General features: G+C 42.7%; 1 protein-coding gene across 6 annotated transcripts in view; it reads right to left on the reverse strand.

The window, feature by feature from the left end:
- Positions 1-12,423: 12,423 nt before the first annotated feature.
- Positions 12,424-19,460, reverse strand: part of vti1a (vesicle transport through interaction with t-SNAREs 1A) — a 441,138-nt gene continuing 434,101 nt past the window's right edge. For 2 of the 6 annotated variants that reach the window (XM_070874984.1, XM_070874982.1), the window contains one exon: positions 12,424-13,068. In XM_070874984.1, the coding sequence (XP_070731085.1) occupies positions 12,906-13,068 (163 nt within the window). In that variant the 3' untranslated portion in view covers positions 12,424-12,905. Of the gene's footprint in view, positions 13,069-13,133; positions 14,595-19,460 lie in introns of those variants that run through there. The other 4 variants (XM_070874987.1, XM_070874985.1, XM_070874989.1 and 1 more) reach the window with 2 other exon arrangements.

Genomic DNA, 19,460 nt, shown 5'->3' on the forward strand with positions numbered 1-19,460 from the left:
GGATGACCTCACACTTTTCGACATTGTATTCCATCTGCCAAACCATAGCCCATTCGCTTAACCTATCTAAATCTCTTTGCAGTCTCTCTGTGTCCTCTACACAACCCACTTTCCCACTAATCTTTGTGTCATCTGCAAATTTTGTTACACTACACTATGTCCCCTCTTCCAGGTCATCTATGTATATTGTAAACAGTTGTGGTCCCAGCACCGATCCCTGTGGCACACCACTAACCACCGATTTCCAACCCGAAAAGGACCCATTTATCCCGACTCTCTGCTTTCTGTTAGCCAGCCAATTCTCCATCCATGCTAATACATTTCCTCTGACTCCGCGTACCTTTATCTTCTGCAGTAACCTTTTGTGTGGCACCTTATCGAATGTCTTTTGAAAATCTAAATACACCACATCCATCGGTACACCTCTATCCACCATGCTCGTTATATCCTCAAAGAATTCCAGTAAATTAGTTAAACATGATTTCCCCTTCATGAATCCATGCTGCGTCTGCTTGATTGCACTATTCCTATCTAGATGTCCCGCTATTTCTTCCTGAATGATAGTTTCACGCATTTTCCCCATTACAGATGTTAAACTAACCGGCATATAGTTACCTGCCTTTTGTCTGCCCCCTTTTTTAAACAGAGGCATTACATTAGCTGCTTTCCAATCCGCTGGTACTTCCCCAGAGTCGAGAGAATTTTGGTAGATTATAACGAATGCATCTGCTATAACTTCTGCCATCTCTTAATACCCTGGGATACATTTCATCAGGACCAGGGGACTTGTCTACCTTGAGTCCCATTAGCCTGTCCAGCACTACCCCCCTAGTGATAGTGATTGTCTCAAGGTCCTCCCTTCCCACATTCCTGTGACCAGCAATTTCTGGCATGGTTTCTGTGTCTTCCACTGTGAAGACCGAAGCAAAATAATTGTTTAAGGTCTCAGCCATTTCCACATTTCCCATTACTAAATCCCCCTTCTCATCTTCTAAGGGACCAACATTTACTTTAGTCACTCTTTTCCGTTTTATATATCTGTAAAAGCTTTTACTATCCGTTTTTATGTTTTGCGCAAGTTTACCTTCGTAATCTATCTTTCCTTTCTTTATTGCTTTCTTAGTCATTCTTTGCTGTCGTTTAAAATTTTCCCAATCTTCTATTTTCCCACTACCCTTTACCACGCATTGGTTTTTAATTTGATACTCTCCTTTATTTCCTTGGTTATCCACGGCTGGTTATCCCTTCTCTTACCGCCCTTCTTTTTCACTGGAATATATTTTTGTTGAGCACTATGAAAGAGCTCATTAAAAGTCCTCCACTGTTCCTCAATTGTGCCACCGTTTAGTCTGTGTTTCCAGTCTACTTTAGCCAACTCTGCCCTCATCCCACTGTAGTCCCCTTTATTTAAGCATAGTATGCTTGTTTGAGACACTACTTCCTCACCCTCAATCTGTATTACAAATTCAACCATACTGTGATCATTCATTCCGAGAGGATCTTTTACGAGGAGATCATTTATTATTCCTGTCTCATTACACAGGACCAGATCTAAGCTGGCTTGCTCCCTTGTAGGTTCTGTAACAAACTGTTCTAAGAAACAATCCCGTATGCATTCTATGTATTCCTCCTCCAGGCTACCCCATGCGATTTGATTTGACCAATCGATATGTAGGTTAAAATCCCCCATGATTACTGCCGTTCCTTTTTCACATGCCTCCATTATTCTCTTGATTATTGCCCACCTCACCGTGAAGTTATTATTTGGGGGCCTATCAACTACGCCCACCAGTGACTTTTTCCCCTTACTATCTCTAATCTCCACCCACAATGATTCAACATTTTGTTCATTAGAGCCAATATCGTCTCTCACAACTGCCCTGATATCATCCTTTATTAACAGAGCTACCCCACCTCCTTTCCCTTCTTGTCTATCTTTCCGAATCGTCAGATATCCCTGTATGTTTAATTCCCAGTCTTGGCCCCCCTGCAACCACATTTCTGTAATGGCCACCAAATCATACCCATTTGTAATGATTTGTGCCGTCAACTCATTTACTTTATTTCGAATGCTGCGTGCGTTTAGGTAGAGTGTTTTAATACTAGTTTTTAAACCATGATTTTTAGTTTTGACCCCTCCTGCAGCCCCTTTACATTCAGTGGCCTGTAAATAAGTGTACTATTGACTTTGGGAGGGAGTGGTGTTATGTATGCAACCATATGTAACCAGTATCATACCACCACCAGAGAGCATACCTGTTGGTGTCCCAAGGGATCCCAGCAACCCCTGGAAGCACTATAGATAAGCAGTTCTCCCATGCTGTACCAACACTCTGGAGTTTGAATAAAGGAGCTAAGGGCACACTTACTCATTGTCGACAGTACTCAGTTACCTTACTTTATTATGAGCATAACACTGTGGGGGGGGGGGGGGCAGAAGAGAGACTGGGGGTGGAGAGAGAGAGATTGGGGGGGAAGAGAGAGATATTGGGGGGAAGAGAGAGAGTGGGGGGGGGGGTGAGAGAGACTGGCGGGAGAGAGACTGGGGGGGAGAGAGAGAGAGACTGGGCTGAGAGAGAGACTAGGAGGAGAAGGGATGGGGAAAGGGGATCAGAAGGGAGAGGGAGAACGCAGGGAAGATGGATCACGTTCTTCTAACTCCATCCCCTTTACATGAGCACCACATTCTCCCTCTCCTCCCCCATACCTGGTTGATTTCTGGAAAAGCTCGGTGCACGTGACAAGTGACATCATTGGAGTGGATGAAATCTGGAAGTCACAACACTGTCACTATTCACTTCACACCCAATAAATCTGTTAACAATCCGTGACCACACACAATGCTCCATCTATGATGCGGAGGAGGGGGGAGGGTTAAGGTCAGGGTGGGCTGGTTTGAGGCATGAACTTGGGCTAGAGGGGATCAGGAACTTGGGCTAGGATGGATCAGGAACTTGGGCTAGGATGGGGCAGGAACTTGGGCTAGGATGGGGGGTAGAAACATAGAAACATAGAAAATAGGTGCAGGAGTAGCCCATTCGGCCCTTTGAGCCTGCACCACCATTCAATAAGATCACGGCTGAACATTCACCTCAGTACCCCTTTCCTGCTTTCTCTCCATACCCCTTGATCCCCTTAGCCGTAAGGGCCATATCTAACTCCCTCTTGAATATATTCAATGAACTGGCATCAACAACTCTCTGCGGCAGGGAATTCCACAGGTTAACAATTCTCTGAGTGAAGAAGTTTCTCCTCATCTCAGTCCCAAATAGCCTACCCCTTATCCTAAGACTATGTACTCTGGTTCTGGACTTCCCCAACATCGAGAACATTCTTCCCGCATCTAACCTGTCCAGTCCTGTCAGAATCTTATACGTTTCTATGAGATCCCCTCTCATCCTTCTAAACTCCAGTGAATAAAGGCCCAGTTGATCCAGTCTCTCCTCATATGACAGTCTAGCCATCCCTGGAATCAGTCTGGGTGAACCTTCACTGCACTCCCTTAGGAGACCAAAACTGAACACAATAGTCCAGGTGAGGCCTCACCAAGGCCCTGTACAACTGCAGTAAGACCTCCCTGCTCCTATACTCAAATCCCCTTGCTATGAAGGCCAACATACCATTTGCCTTCTTCACCGCCTGCTGTACCTGCGTGCCCACTTTCAGCGACTGATAAACCATGACATCCAGGTCTCGTTGCACCTCCCCTTTTCCTAATCTGCCGCCATTCAGGTAATATTCTGCCTTCGTGTTTTTGCCCCCAAAATGGATAACCTCACATTTATCCATATTATGCTGCATCTGCCATCTCACCTAACCTGTCCAAGTCACCCTGCAGCATCTTAGCGTTCCCCTCACAGCTCACACCGCCACCCAGTTTAGTGTCATCCGCAAACTTGGAGATATTACACTTAATTCCTTCATCTAAATCGTTAATGTATATTGTAAAGAGCTGGGATCCCAGCACTGAGCCCTGTGGCACTCCACTAGTCACTGCCTGCCATTCTGAAAAGGACCCGTTCATCCCGCCTCTCTGCTTCCTGTCTGCCAACCAGTTCTCTATCCACATCAGTACAATACCCCCAATGCCATGCGCTTTGATTTTGCACACCAATCTCTTGTGTGGGACCTTGTCAAAAGCCTTTTGAAAGTCCAAATACACCACATCCATTGGTTCTCCCTTGTCTATTCTGCTAGTTACATCCTCAAAAAATTCCAGAAGATTCATCAAGCATGATTTCCCTTTCATAAATCCATGCTGACTTGGTCCGATCCTGTCACTGCTTTCCAAATGCGCTGCTATTTCCTCCTTAATGATTGATTCCAACATTTTCCCCACTACTGATGTCAGGCTAACCGGTCTATAATTACCCGTTTTCTCTCTCCCTCCTTTTTTACAAAGTGGTGTTACATTAGCTACCCTCTAGTCCATAGGAACTGATCCAGAGTCGATAGACTGTTGGAAAATGATCACCAATGCATCCACTATTTCTAGGGCCACTTCCTTAAGTACTCTGGGATGCAGACGATCAGGCCCCGGGGATTTATTGTCTTTCAATCCCATCAATTTCCCTAACACAATTTCCCGCCTAATAAGGATATCCTTCAGTTCCTCCTTCTCACTAGACCCACTGTCCCCTAGTACATTCGGAAGGTTATTTGTGTCTTCCTTCGTGAAGACAGAACCGAAGTATTCGTTCAATTGGTCTGCCATTTCTTTGTGCCCCATTATAAATTCACCTTAATCTGACTGCAAGGGACCTACGTTTGTCTTCACTAATCTTTTTCTCTTCACATATTTATAGAAGCTTTTGCAGTCAGTTTTTATATTCCCTGCAATCTTCCTCTCGTACTCTATTTTCCCCCTCTTAATTAAACCCTTAGTCCTCCTTTGTTGAATTCTCAATTCCTCAGGTTTGTTGCTTTTTCTAACCAATTTTTATGCCTCTTCCTTGGCTTTAACACTATCCTTAATTTCCCTTGTTAGCCATGGTTGAGCCATCTTCCCCATTTTATTTTTACTCTAGACAGGGATGTACAATTGCTGAAGTTCATCCATGTGATCTTTAAATGGTTGCCATTGCTTATCCACCGTCAACCCTTTAAGTATCATTTGCCAATCTATTCTCGCCAAATCACGCCTCATACCGTCGAAGTTATCTTTCCTTAAGTTCAGGACCCTAGTTTCCAAATTAACTGTGTCACTCTCCATCTTAATCAGGAATTCTACCATATTATGGTCACTTTTCCCCAAGGAGCCTCGCACAACAAGATTGCTAATTAGTCCCTTCTCATTTCACATCACCCGATCTAGGATGGCCAGCTCTCTAGTTGGTTCCTCAACATATTGGTCTAGAAAACCATCCCTAGTACACTCCAGGAAATCCTCCTCCACCGCATTGCTACCAGTTAGGTTAGTCCAAACAATATGTAGATTAAAGTCGCCCATGATAACTGCTGTACCTTTATAGCACACATCCCTAATTTCTTGTTTGATGCTGTCCCCAACCTCAACTACTACTATTTGGTGGTCTGTACACGACTCCCACTAACGTTTTCTGCCCTTTGGAATTCCGCAGCTCCACCCATACCGATTCCACATCATCCAGGCTAATGTCCTTCCTTACTATTGCATTAATTTCCTCTTTAACCAGCAATGCCACCCCGCCTCCTTTTCCTCTCTGCCTATCTTTCCTAAATGTTGAATACCCCTGGATGTTGAGTTCCCAGCCTTGGTCACCCTGGAGCCATGTCTCCGTGATGCCAATGACATCATATCCGTTAACTGCTGTCTGCGCAGTTAATTTGTCCACCTTATTCCGAATACTATTCGCAGTGAGGCACAGAGCCTTCAGGCTTGTCTTTTTAACACACTTTGCCCCTTAAGAATTTTTCTGAAATGTGGCCCTTTTTGTTTTTTGCCTTGGGTTTCTCTGCCCTCCACTTTTACCATTCTCCTTTCTATCTTTTGCTTCTGCCTCCATTTTATTTCCCTCTGTCTCCCTGCATAGGTTCCCATCCCCCTGCCATGTTAGTTTAACTCCTCCCCAACAGCACTGGCAAACACTCCCCCTTGGACATTGGTTTCGGTCCTGCCCAGGTGCAGACCGTCCGGTTTGTACTGGTCCCACCTCCCCCAGAACTGGTTCCAATGTCCTAGGAATTTGAATCCCTCCCTCTTGCACCACTGCTCAAGCCACGTATTCATCTGAGCTATCCTGCGATTCCTACTCTGACTAGCACGTGGCACTGGTAGCAATCCTGAGATTACTACTTTTGAGGTCCTACTTTTTAAATTTAGCTCCTAGCTCCCTAAATTCATCTCATAGGACCTCATCCCGTTTTTTTTACCTGTATCGTTGGTACCTATATGCACCACGACAACTGGCTGTTCACTCTCCCTTTTCAGAATGTCCTGCACCCGCTCCGAGATATCCTTGACCCTTGCACCAGGGAGGGAACATACCATCCTGGGGTCTCGGTTGTGGCCGCAGAAATGTCCATCTATTCTCCTTACAATCGAATCCCCTAGCACTATAGCTCTCCCACTCTTTTTCCTGCCCTCCTGTGCAGCAGAGCCACCCACGGTGCCATGAACTTGGCTGCTGCTACTCCCTCCTGATGAGTCTTCCCCCTCAACAATACCCAAAGCGGTGTATCTGTTTTGCAGGGGGATGATCGCAGGGACCCCTGCACTACCTTCCTTGCACTGCTCTTCCTGCTGGTCACCCATTTACTATCTGGCTGTGTACCCTTTTCCTGCGGTAAGACCAACTCGTTAAACGTGCTATTCACGTCATTCTCAGCATCGTGCATGCTCCAGAGTTCATCCACCTGCAGCTCCAGTGCCGCAATGCGGTCCGTCAGGAGCTGGAGGCGGATGCACTTCCCACTCACATCGTCATCGTCAGGGACACCAGAAGTGTCCCTGACTTCCCGCATAGTACAGGAGGAGCATAACACGTGTTCGAGCTGTCCTGCCATGACTTAACCCTTAGATACACTTAATTTGGCAACAACAATGCTAAATGTTACTTACTGATCGAGAAAAGAAAAAAATAAAAGCTACTTACCAATCACCAGCCAATCACTTACCCCCTTGGCTGTGATGTCGCCTTTCAATTTCTTTCTACTTCTTTTTTGCCTTCTCTCCCCACTGCAGCTGCATCGGCTGGTCTCTCCGACTCACGAACTCCCGCTGCCTCTCGCCGAATCACTGACCCTGGGCCTTTTTATAGGCCTCCGCACGCTGCCTCTCGCCGACTTACGAACTCCCACTGCCTCTCACCGACTCACCAATGCTGGGCCTTTTTATAGGCCTCCCCATGCTGCCTCTCGCTGACTCACGAACTCCCGCTGCCTCTCAGGAACTTGGGCTGGGGGGGGTCAGGAACTTGGGCTGGGGGGTCAGGAACTTGGGCTGGGGGGGGTCAGGAACTTGGGCTGGGGGGGTCAGGAACTTGGGCTGGGGGGGCTCAGGAACTTGGGCTGGGGGGGCTCAGGAACTTGGGCTGGGGGGGTCAGGAACTTGGGCTGGGGGGGGTCAGGAACTTGGGCTGGGGGGGGTCAGGAACTTGAGCTGGGATGGTGCAGCAACTTCGGCTGGGGCAAGGACTTGGGCTAGGATGGGGCAGGAACTAGGGTTGGGGCAACAAGCCGGGCTGGCGGGGGGGCAGGAACTTGGGTTGGGTAGGAACTTGGGCTGGGGGATGGGGCAGGAACTTGGGTTGGGGGATGGGTAGGAACTTGGGTTGGGGGATGGGCAGGAACTTGGGTTGGGGGATGGGTAGGAACTTGGGTTGGGGGATGGGCAGGAACTTGGGCTGGGGGATGGGGCAGGAACTTGGGCTGGGGGATGGGGCAGGAACTTGGGCCGGGGGATGGGGCAGGAACTTGGGCCGGGGGATGGGGCAGGAACTTGGGCCGGGGGATGGGGCAGGAACTTGGGCCGGGGGATGGGGCAGGAACTTGGGCCGGGGGATGGGGCAGGAACTTGGGCGGGGGGATGGGGCAGGAACTTGGGCGGGGGGATGGGGCAGGAACTTGGGCGGGGGATCGGGCAGGGCAGGGGGAAGGAGAGTGAGCTCTCTCCTGTCTGGAGGCGGCAGTCAGAATGGCTCAAATTATACTGATTACGTAGAGAGGGCGGTTCTAATTACACATTCTAATGAAACTGCTGGGTGTGTCTTATCCTCCAAAAGGACCAATCAGCAATCAGGTCATGTGATCAAGGGGACCCAATCAGAGCATTTTACTGTTGCAATTAAACACGTCCTTAAAAATATTCTTTGATATATACAAGAGTGGTAACTTGATAAAGTGTGATTAATGCTACTCAAAATGGGTTTATCACAAAAATATGTCAATCTACCTCCCATGAGTAATCCGATTCTAAATTACTGAAGACTTCTAAAAAAATATAAAGAACCATTTTCTAGTTATATTGGGGTACAGTAGTTAAGTTTTTCAGTAAATTTTTAAAAAACATTCAATAACCTTTTAAAATGTACCTATTCGTGAGGTTGCACCTAAAGGTTTCAGCTTAATATTTGGAGCCTCCTCGAAAGCCTGCAAACGAGCGCAATTAGTGGAAATTTCCAATGGTAATTAATTCATCCTGGGGGAATGGCCAGTTTTGTGGGTGGGACCGGCTTCTCGCGTGATTTAAAAGAAAACCTAGTGTAAAAGATCGCAGAAACTTGAGATGCACTGAACGTAATTTGCTCGTAAAATTCCACAAACTTTTGCGCCGATTAGGCCGGAATTACATCGAAAGCAACCGAGCGGAAACTCCAGGCCAGTATATTTAATAAAATGTAATTGTGGTAACTTTTCTCTTTTAATTTTAACAGATTCTGATGCCTTAAAAAAGCATTCAAAAGATACAGAAAATACAGTGCAAATCTCAGTAAGAAAAATAAAATTGTTACAACACCAGAATTAGGGATCAATTTTCCCCAAAGCTTTTTTTTTTGGCGTACTTGGAGTTATGCCCATTTTTTGGGGGCCCAAGTACGCCAAAAAAATGTTCCAAGTTTTCCCGTTTGTTTTCTTCCTTTTGGCGCAGCTTAACCTGTTCTTTAGTTTTGGGGGCGGAGCCTTGATCAACGCCAAAAATATCGGGTTGCCATGGTAACCAGGGACACAATGCAGGCTGAGGCTGCAAAGTGAAACATACAACCAGCTCGCAACACATTAAAATACTATTCAGGAACTTAAAAATACATTGCAGCAACATAAAAATACATTGCAGCAACTTAAAAACACATTAAAATGCATTGCAGCAACTTACCTCCAATTATTAAAGTCCACCCCCAGCCCCTCCTGATGCCAATGCCGATCCCCTCCCCTATCCCAGACTGAAGGGCCCCCCCCGCCCCTAGCCCTGGCCGAGTGACCTGCCAGTCCACTCCCCCAACCAAGTGACCAGCCGGTTTACTCCCCCCTTCCCCCAACCAAGTGACCTGCCGGTCTGCTCCACTGCCCCAAGCCCTCGCCAAAGGGACCCCCTCCCCCAACTGAGTGACCTGCCGGTCTGCTCCACCGCCCCTCGCCCTGGCCGAAGGGACCCCGGTCCGCTCCCCCCCTCCCCCAACCAAGTGACCTGCCAGTCTACTCCCCCGCCCCTAGCCCTACCGAAGGGCCTCCCTGTCCGCTCCCCTGCCCCTATCCCAGGCTGAATGGCCTCCTCCCTCCCGGTCCCTGCACCTAACAAAAGGCTTGCCCCCCTCTCTCTTACCTCTCCTGTTGCTGCTGTCCAGGCATCTGCTGCACGTACCTGCGCTGATTTCCTTAACTCTCCAGAAAGTGTTTCTGCAGCGGCCACATATGCTGGCCTAAGAAGACCTGGAGTAACTCTCAGCTGGCCAAACTTCCCTAAATGGTTAGAATTGGCATGGGTGGCAGGTTACGCCCCCTTTGACTGAAAAAAATGTACCTAAAAACATTTTAATAACTGAGTTATGCTGGTGCAAATTGATCGGGGAAACTTTAAAAAAAAATTTAGGCCAAAAAAAGCAGCCTGCTCCAAAAAAAACGGCACAAATCACTGGGGAAAATTGAGCCCATAGTGAAGAGTGTCTTGCCATGCCTAACATTTTGGGCTTCAACTTGCCCAAACTTGGGGCGGGGGGGGTGGGGGCGGAGCTAAGTTAGAGCCAAGTGGAGTTTCGCGAATCAAAATCGGAAGCAGTGCAAATGATCGATTTCCATGTAGCAATGCTTTGGATTGAATAATGTTCTTGGAAGGAAAATCACTGCAACTCTGGACTTATTATGCTGTAGTTATGGTGAAACTTTCCAGGAAAATCCAGGCCAATACCAAAATTTGCCGACTACACAAAACTAGTCAGCGTAGTTAACTGTGAAGAGGACATGGATGGGTTAGTAGGCTGGGCAGATTAATGATGAAATTTAATGTTTAGAAATGCGAGATAATATAATTTGGGAGGAGAAATAATGAGAGCACATATGCATTGAATAATAAAACTTTGAAGGGCGTAGAGAGACCTAGGGGTTCAGATATACAAATCTGGTGGGACGACAAGTTGATAAGCGGTGTAAAAAAGCATATGGGCTCCTCGGGTTTATAAATAAAAGCATAGTATAGAAAAGCAGGGAGTAATTCTAAACTTATCCATATTATTGGTTAGGTCTCAATTAGAATATTGCACACAGTTTTGGTCACTTTATTTTAGGAAGGATTGCAAGGTCATGGAATGGATGCAGAAGAGATTTACTCAGATGATACCAGAGATTACAGTCTTTAGTTATGAGGAGAGTAAGAAAAACAGTGGCTGTTTTCATTATAGCAACTAAGGTTAATTGGAGATATAATATAGGTGTGCAAAATTGAGTAATTCGGGGAAAGATATTTACACTGTTTGGGGAGTCAGTAAGTCGAGAATATAAATTTAAGATGACCCCAAATGAATGAAGAGGTTATGTTTTTTTTAACCCAAAGGGTTGTTAGGACAGTGAATGCCTGCCATAAATAGTGGTAAAAATAGAATCAATTATAGCTTTTAAAAGGGAAGTGAATAAATATATGAAAAACAATTAAAAGGGTTTGGTGAAAAGGCAGGAAGTGAGACTAAGTTGGCACAGGAACAGTGGGCCAAATGGCCTTCTCCTGTGGTGTCAAATTCTATGATTCGAATACAACCTACAGAAATCACAGCAGGCTAATGAGGTTTGAATTCAGGTCATTTGTGGAATATTTTCTGTGTCCCACATTCCATTACTTTGTATTCTCTATGCACCACACATCAACATACATACATTCCTCAAGATTTTACTGAATTTTTGAGAACACATACAGATAGTGAAGGGAGTTAGTTAGATTAGCAGGCTAGAATGTGGTTCGGAAAAGTTCGGAAGTCATCTCATGTCCGGTCCTTGGAAATCTTTCAGTTAGTGAGCAATGCGAATCATTAAGCTTTCACCTCTTCATAGTCCTGTCAAAAGCATTCCCCCATTTATTTCAAGACAAACGTGACTGAAAAACATTGCGAGGTGGAATGCTACAAAATATTTTTTTACACTGACAACACAAAGTCTGTTTAAATATCATCGTCATCATTATAGGCCCCAGGACACCGGGGAGAACCCTCCCCTCTCCTCTTGAAATGGTGCCATGGGATCCCATGTTTAAATATATTTCAGTTGGCAATGCAGTCATTTTCTGATCATGATCTCATTGAATGGCAGAACAGGCTCGAGGGGCTGAATAGCCTACTCCTGTCCCTATGTACTTTAAAGATAATGAAACAATCCTGCAAAAACACAAAGAAATTTCATCAAACAGTTACAAGGTTATTCTTTTTGGCTTATACGGAGAGCAGAAAGTTAGACTTCATACAGTAAGATGTTATGTATTAGCAATTCAGATATTTATAAGAATGCACACGTTATCGTGGGTTGATAATCACATGTATCTGAAGTCATAACGAGTCTTGAACAATCTGTAATGCTGGAGCTAAAAATAAATAAATAAGGACAGTACCATTTCTGATGTATTTAAATGATGTAGAATGATTCTTTGATTACTAATTAGAATTGCAGTCATGACCTACTGTATCCAGTGATTTGGACATTATTGTTTTACTAGCTTTATAAAAAGATAATATTCAACAACTGTGATCTATGGTGAGATTAGAATTTCAGGGGTCAAATAGGGATTTTGGTTTTCAGAGTCTGGGCAGAATTGCTTTAAAATCTCACGAGTTCACTTTAAAAATGAATGAGAAAATAGGTTATCCAGGAGTCATTGTAAAAAAAAAAATCAATATACAGCATATATCCACTTGGGTTATCAAAATCCTTGAATTTGAAGAAAAAAAACACACTTTAGGTATCGCACAGTGGAGGCTTTGAAATGTGATCACTCAGTATAAAGCAGAAAAAAAGCGACACAACACTTGATTCTTTTGGAATGTAATACTGTAATTGATACATTAAGTAACATACACATTCCATACACCTAATGTAGAACAAGGAGAAAGCAGACAGAAAGGTAGATGCCATAGCTCTTTTTACAAAATCGACTCAATAAATAAATGTCCAGAAAACATTCAACTGCAAATGGTCATTACAATAACGGTAACATTCACACATAATTAAGCCTGCTTTTTGTAATACGTGTGCAAAATGTAAGTGCATGAATATGTATGGATTTTTTGAAATATCTCATTATTAGAAAATATAACCTAAAGTTACCAGTAATTTATAAATCATGACACACTTCCAGGTTGCCAATTAACTACCAGTTCTTTCTTAAAGTGAGGTTTCTTTGTCGATGCGAAGCTCACAGTCAAAGTCATGTAAAGGGGTTAAAATCTGCATTCATTAAACATTGAAGCATGTGTGTACCCACTGATTTTGTTGCCCCGAGAATAAGATATAACCTATTTTTGACAAGTTTTCATCTTCTCTGCGGAAGACAGCGAAACCCTCAACCAATACATGAAACCAAATAAGTCACAAGGAGGTTGGTAATGAATAATCCATTTTATATTCCAATGGCACCCGCAGCTCTGAGTGGTGGATTTCTGCCAGATGATAGCACGACTGCAAAGAAACCACATGACGCAGCTGATGTTTAAAGAAAACAGACATAAGCCCAGAACAGATCATTAGCCACAAAACTGTTGTTTAATGCAATTTCTTAATGAACAAAATAGTTGATCCTAATAATGAAACAAAATAAAATGTTTAAACAGCAGCCAGGTTGTTGGTGATGCACAATTATTTCCTTGTCAAGTTTTTATGATTTAATGAGGTCCACTGGGACTGACATCTGTCAGTCAACCGTGACTTTTTGACACTATTACAACTTCAAATACATTTCCAGGCAGGCTATTTTCTTCAGGTTTGAAATACTGAAATGATCTGACAGGTTTAAAAAAAAAAGAGAGAAAAAAAAACTATAGCAAAGAATGCAATTTTTTTTCTGTGGGGTAGACAATCTGTGCTGCCATGGTAATGAAAAACTATAGAGGTCATTATCTGATGAGGTTTGTGGAATTGGTGGAATTTAAGATAATGATAACCTCAATGGGTTCTACCCACATGGGATGGTCAGATCTGCACAATTTTGTTCACTATTAATTTCAGCCTTTGAAGCTCTCAGCTCTGAAGCAAAAGCAAAGAAAGCCCCCCACCAAGCCAGTTCCAAAATAAGACAATTCAGCCTGCCTTAAACAGAATATCAAATGCTCTTCATCGTGTAGCTATGAACTGACGTCAGGCATGCTCTAGGTTTTCTGTCTTTACATGAAGCATTTAAAATTGTAGCAGCAGCCTTTTAGAATGTCGGTTTTCATTTCCAATTTTGAAATTTTAGCTTGGCATCTTTTAATTGCATCGCACGTTATTACTGCAAGTAGGACCGATGGGTTAGTTGTTTATTTCCAATTATTTAATTCATATACAAATGTAATTTCCATAATGTTACATGATGCAGTTGTGGGAGAGGGAGTGTCACAATCATTAATTAGGTGTGTAGCTAAAATATAAACCAATGTGGTGTCAGGAGTGAAGCAATCCACTTGTCCTTTGGACTTAAGAGTTGTGTGTGTCAGGGCATCACTCTATGTCTAATTTTTTAGTTAACCACAGTTCCCCATCAGTTATCCTCCGTAGATATAACTTGCAAGCTGTAGACTGATTTTACACACATACACAAAGGTCTGTAGCACACCAACATACAATGCCCACCACAACAGAACTCAAAATGATTCTACTTTTTTTTTCTCTCCTCCCAGCACTGAACACAGAGCAACTCCTCACACTCCGAGTCATACTAAAAAATCCAAGTCGTTTCCTCAACAACAGAAAGAAATAAGCAAACAATGATACCCAAAAAAACAACACATTTTTACACTGCTTGCGCAGTAGAGAAGAATCTGTCAGTGCAAGAAGATGATTCATGTGACCAATTTGTCCTAATTACACTGAACAAGCAGTTTGTCGTTATTAATCACAGAAGAATAAAGACATATCAGTGGCCTCTGACAGCAAAATAAATGGCCAGCACAATGGTGAGGAGAATGATGGCGCCCAGGATAAACATGAGGATCCGGTTCTGGATGATCCTAGACAGAGGATTTGAAGGAGGGGGCAGGAGGGAGGAAACAAAAAAAAGAGAGCATAAAGACGTTAGAATTTGCAACAAATAAAATCCTTATTCAGCTAACTTCAGTGATCAAAGATGTCATAGTCTGCAGACTGGAGGTGCTCATGTAGATGTAACTTCTGAATAGCACTGAAGCTTGGAGTAACATCAAATAGAAGCACGTTTATACTTTTACATTTCTACATGAAAATACACATATTGGATATAATTCCTGCTGTTTGCTCAACACTGTCAGCTCCTGTTTATAGCGATGGTTTGAAAATTACTTTCAAAGTGTACATTAAACAAACATACAAAGCACACATCCACAAGTATATTGCACTTCTAAAAAAAAAACAAGTGCACAAAGGTACCAAGCATGCAATTATTGTCGATTATGTGGGTGTCAAATTCTTAAATGCCCAGTAGAGATAGAAAGAAAAAAACTGCACGTGCTGAAAATCTGTAATAAAACCAGGAAACGCTGCAAATACACAGCAGGTCTGGACCATCATCTAAAAAGATTAAAGACAGGTTAACGTTTCAGGTGTGGAACCTTTGGCAGAACAGTTTTGATCAAAGGTCTACACACCTTAAATATTAATCTGTCTTTTCTCTTTACAGTGGCTGATAGACCTGCTGTGCATTTTCCATATTTTCTGGTTTATTTCTTAATGTTTTGTACTTACAAATGAAGAAAACGAAGAAAAAAAACGTGAGTGTATATGAAGGGCATTATTTCTCACTAAACAAGCAGAAAGTGGATCGGATTGCAAATGATACATGTCAAATCACAAATACTCTCCTCCCGACACTCCAAAGGGGCTGCTCTCTATCCTACTGACAGGTTACAAAATTATCGCATTTGCTGACATGTCTTCCGCAAAACTGCTTTAGTTTTTGTCCACATTCTAAGCAGGAGATGAATGACCACCTCTGTCGCCATTCATCACTCACTGCAAGCGCTGGATCCATCTTGCTATCTGACTACTCCTGCCAGCAAGGATCAACACAGAAACCTTCAGCAACCCCCAATGCTAGCCAGCTTGTACCCAGACCACAGAAACAACAAAGGCAATGCGTAAATGCTCTTAGCTTTCAGCATAATGGGACCTGCCTGCAGACCTGGGGTATTGTCAACGTTTTCAGGAAAAGGACTCCTCGAACCAAACCACGGGTTGAAAAGGACTAAAGCAGAGGAAGCATTGCTCCATTAAAGCTTCAGTATCCCTGATACTGCCTTACACAAGCTGCTTTCAAGTGTATCAAACTGCATAAAAACCTCCCCTGGACATAACTATTTCTTTAAGGCTTCAAGGATTTTAGCTACTGTCTTTTCTTGTGTACAAATACCAAGTGTGAATACTTTTGCTTCTGAATAAAAGAATGCCGAAATTTCATGACATATAGGCTTTAAAGAACACTGTGCAGATGTGATTTGGAAATATATTATTTTGTTATCCCTGTTAGTTATAGCAGGTAAATAAATAAATAAATACACCTAATAAAGGATATGGTTAAGAGATAATCAGTGGCATTTTTATTTTGTTTTGTATTTTATGTAATGCAAAGAATGATAGCATATCACTAAATATTAAAGTTTGCATTAAAATGATAGAGGAAAGAATAAAAGCAAGTTCTACTTGATATAAATGTTTTTTTTTAAGTACAGTCTTTCAATTTTTGTCCTACCTTTTTACTTTGTGATTTACCCCTTACTTTCATCATCTTCCTTATTTAGCATATCTACTTCTGTCTTAAAATTGCAGAGCATAAGCTAATAAAGCAGGAGTTTAAACTAAAAGCATTCCTTAAACATAATTAGGGTCAAAACTCTCTGCAGAACATCAGATGCCAGATTCTAATAATAAAGGAAACATTTTTACATTTTATAAGGAAGTGAGGTCTAAATAAAAATCTAAATTCTCAAAATAAGTCATCTTAGTCTTGTAACATTTTAACGAAAAGCACTTTACAGTTGTGACAATTAAATAGTGAAGATTTTATCTGTAGACAATAAATCTAAGTAAAAATATGGAGGCCTCACATAAGTCAATAACAGAAAGATGCTTCTTCACAAAATCAGCTTTTAATCCACTCCTCATTAAACTACTTCATTTAGTTTTCTTCACTGTTCTTCAAGGATCATCTATATTCTGGTATCCTTGCAGCTGCACTATTAAGGAACTGCTGCACATGCTTTTAAACAGATCTGAAATCATCAGAAATATAACAGATAAAGGAGATGACACAGGCTTAATTAAAATGTGGACTTAATATTTTGCTACTTTTCCTCATACCTATTATAGCATGAATGGGAGCTACGAATTGCTTCCTCCGTATGTTCTATAGGCAACCAGCCTTTCCACTTAGATGGCTTCAAAATCTTGACTACAGCTGGATTGTTTATTGAGGTGCACATGCTTTGCATTCTTCTGAATCATCAGTTCAGTTCAAGGCCATTGATGGTAGATATAATAGAAATCAATCTTTTTGCCAGAACAAATCAACAAAATCTTGGGAATATCCGTAGCAGACAAGCACAATAAAAAGTGACAGGCGGATCGATATATTCACAAATGGTTTGATTAACGAAGTATGCCAATATCAAAAGTATACTCAGTGCTCGACCCAAACATGTTAATCCATCACAAAAATAAACAACCACAGAAGCTTTGGTGAACGTCTATTAAAACTCACACAAGGAGAAGGAGTTGTACAGGTGCCTCCTCTGCAATAAGGGCAAGCCACAGAACTGGAAATCGGGCAAGCACAGCATGTTGATGTCTGTCCATTGAGAGGTCGGACTCTGTGCCCGAGTGTTACGACATGGAGAATTCCTGATCTTGGTTGTGTCGTTGGGGGATGCAAGGGGGGGGAGGGGCGAGGAGGTGCATTAGACAAAGAATTGGCCCTTCTCTAATTCTTCCCTCCTGAGCATTCCTGATTATAATCACTCAACCATTGGTGGCCATGCCTTCTGTTGCCTCGGCCCCAAGCTCTGGAACTCCCTGCCTAAACCTCACCGTCTCTCTACCTCTCTTTCTTCCTTCAAGAGGCTCCTAAAAACCTACCTCTTTGACCAAGCTTGTGCTAATTTCTATTTCTGTGGCTCTGTGTAAAATTTTTATCGCATAATACTCCTGTGAAGCACCTTGGGATGTTAAATGCACCATATAAATACTAGTTGTTGTTATCTCACAGCAGGGGGAGAGAGGAGAGTGGAGAGAGGGAAACAGTCTCTTGCGCACCTCCTAGCTGGCAGCTCAAGGATGGAATTGGCTAGGAGTTTGGTCGATGATCATCTACTGGGGGGAAAGCCTCTCAGTTCTCTATTCTTTAAAAAAAAAGTTTATGTACCGAAAGAAAAGCAACTATGCATGTGAATGTATTTTCAGTTAGGCTCTTGGAAATAAAGAAAATAACAGTTTAAAAGGACTGGACTGCACTGCGCTGGTTTTAATCAAATTGCGAAAAGAGCTCAGATTTTGTGTTGAGTTTGGGATGGCCTAGATCTACAGATGGGTCAGTTTTAGGGCCTGTGTCGGAATCAGTAACTGAGCCAGAAGTATGTATTATAAGCCCAAAACTGCGAAGAGACCACGTATGCCTTTGAAATTCATCCCGACAATTTATTTTTATACCATTTCACAGGCCACAGTTTTATTTTCGTATGGTAAGTGGATGCTACAGGTGACCAGGTAATTTACGACGATGAATCATTTGGAAGTGAAAGATAACTGGCCAGATTTTTCTGTCCAGATAACGCTGAGGCTAATGGCGTCCACTGTTATTTATGCACAATGATGCAGCAACTTCAGACGAGGGGGGTAGATGCGAGGTTAAAGGTGAACATCCAAAGTGCTATCCGAGTTGCGCTGCTCCACCGTTAACTTTGCAAAAACGGCCTCTCACCGTCTGCCTCACATGCATTGACATGCATTGAATGTCGTGAAGTTGCTGTATTTTCACAGTACATATGAACTATACCTGCCACAAATATTTAGGGATAATAATTAGTAGCGCAAGTACCCTTTTAACAATGTGACAATTATTGACAGCCAATCAATCTCTCTGATACCGAAAATTAACTATTTTAAAAGTAAGGAGTCTCATTCCTTCAGGTTGTGAATTGTTTTAGGAGATTTTAAAAAGGTAACATTTTTTTATTTAACTTGTTTTTCTTACTTTTCCTTTCTCTCTCAATCCAATCTTTCTTTCCCTCCCTTTCTTATTCTGTCTGTACCCGAAATGACATTGAATTCACCTCCTTTAATTCACACTCTTTCTCAGTCCTTCTACAGTTTATTTCCCAATCCTTAAATCTGATTGGTTAAGAAGATACACAGTTGCTTGCCCTGTTCACTCAGGTCCCAGATGCTTGTTTCACTCGCTGTGACGTTATCAGTTTGTACTTTCAGCAACTATGTGGGCAAAAATGTTTTGAGCTGAAGGGTGTAGGGGAAAGTCTAACTAACAGCAGACACCGCTGGATGCACTGCTACAGCAAAATCTGGCCTGATAATGGGCACTGGATGGGAGAGGTGCAAAAACATAGCAAAACAATAAGACATTGTGACATCTGGATGCACAAATTACAAGGATTCGTTGTTTTCTAAGAATACAAGATGATTCAATATTCTAATTATTATAGCAATAATTCTTTTCAAATCCTGCTTAATTAATTGGGAAATTGGTTTCATGTTCACCTTTAAATGTAATACAAAGTACAGACAAGTGCTTTGTAGTTTTTAATATGAATGTCTTTGTGGGTCAGGCAGGAATTTGACAGAGTTTTCCTTTAGGTGATTTATCAGGTGGTGCACAGTTCATGATCGGATGTGTA

The sequence above is a fragment of the Pristiophorus japonicus genome, chromosome 3, assembly GCF_044704955.1.
Source record: "Pristiophorus japonicus isolate sPriJap1 chromosome 3, sPriJap1.hap1, whole genome shotgun sequence".
Taxonomy (NCBI): Eukaryota; Metazoa; Chordata; class Chondrichthyes; family Pristiophoridae; genus Pristiophorus; species Pristiophorus japonicus.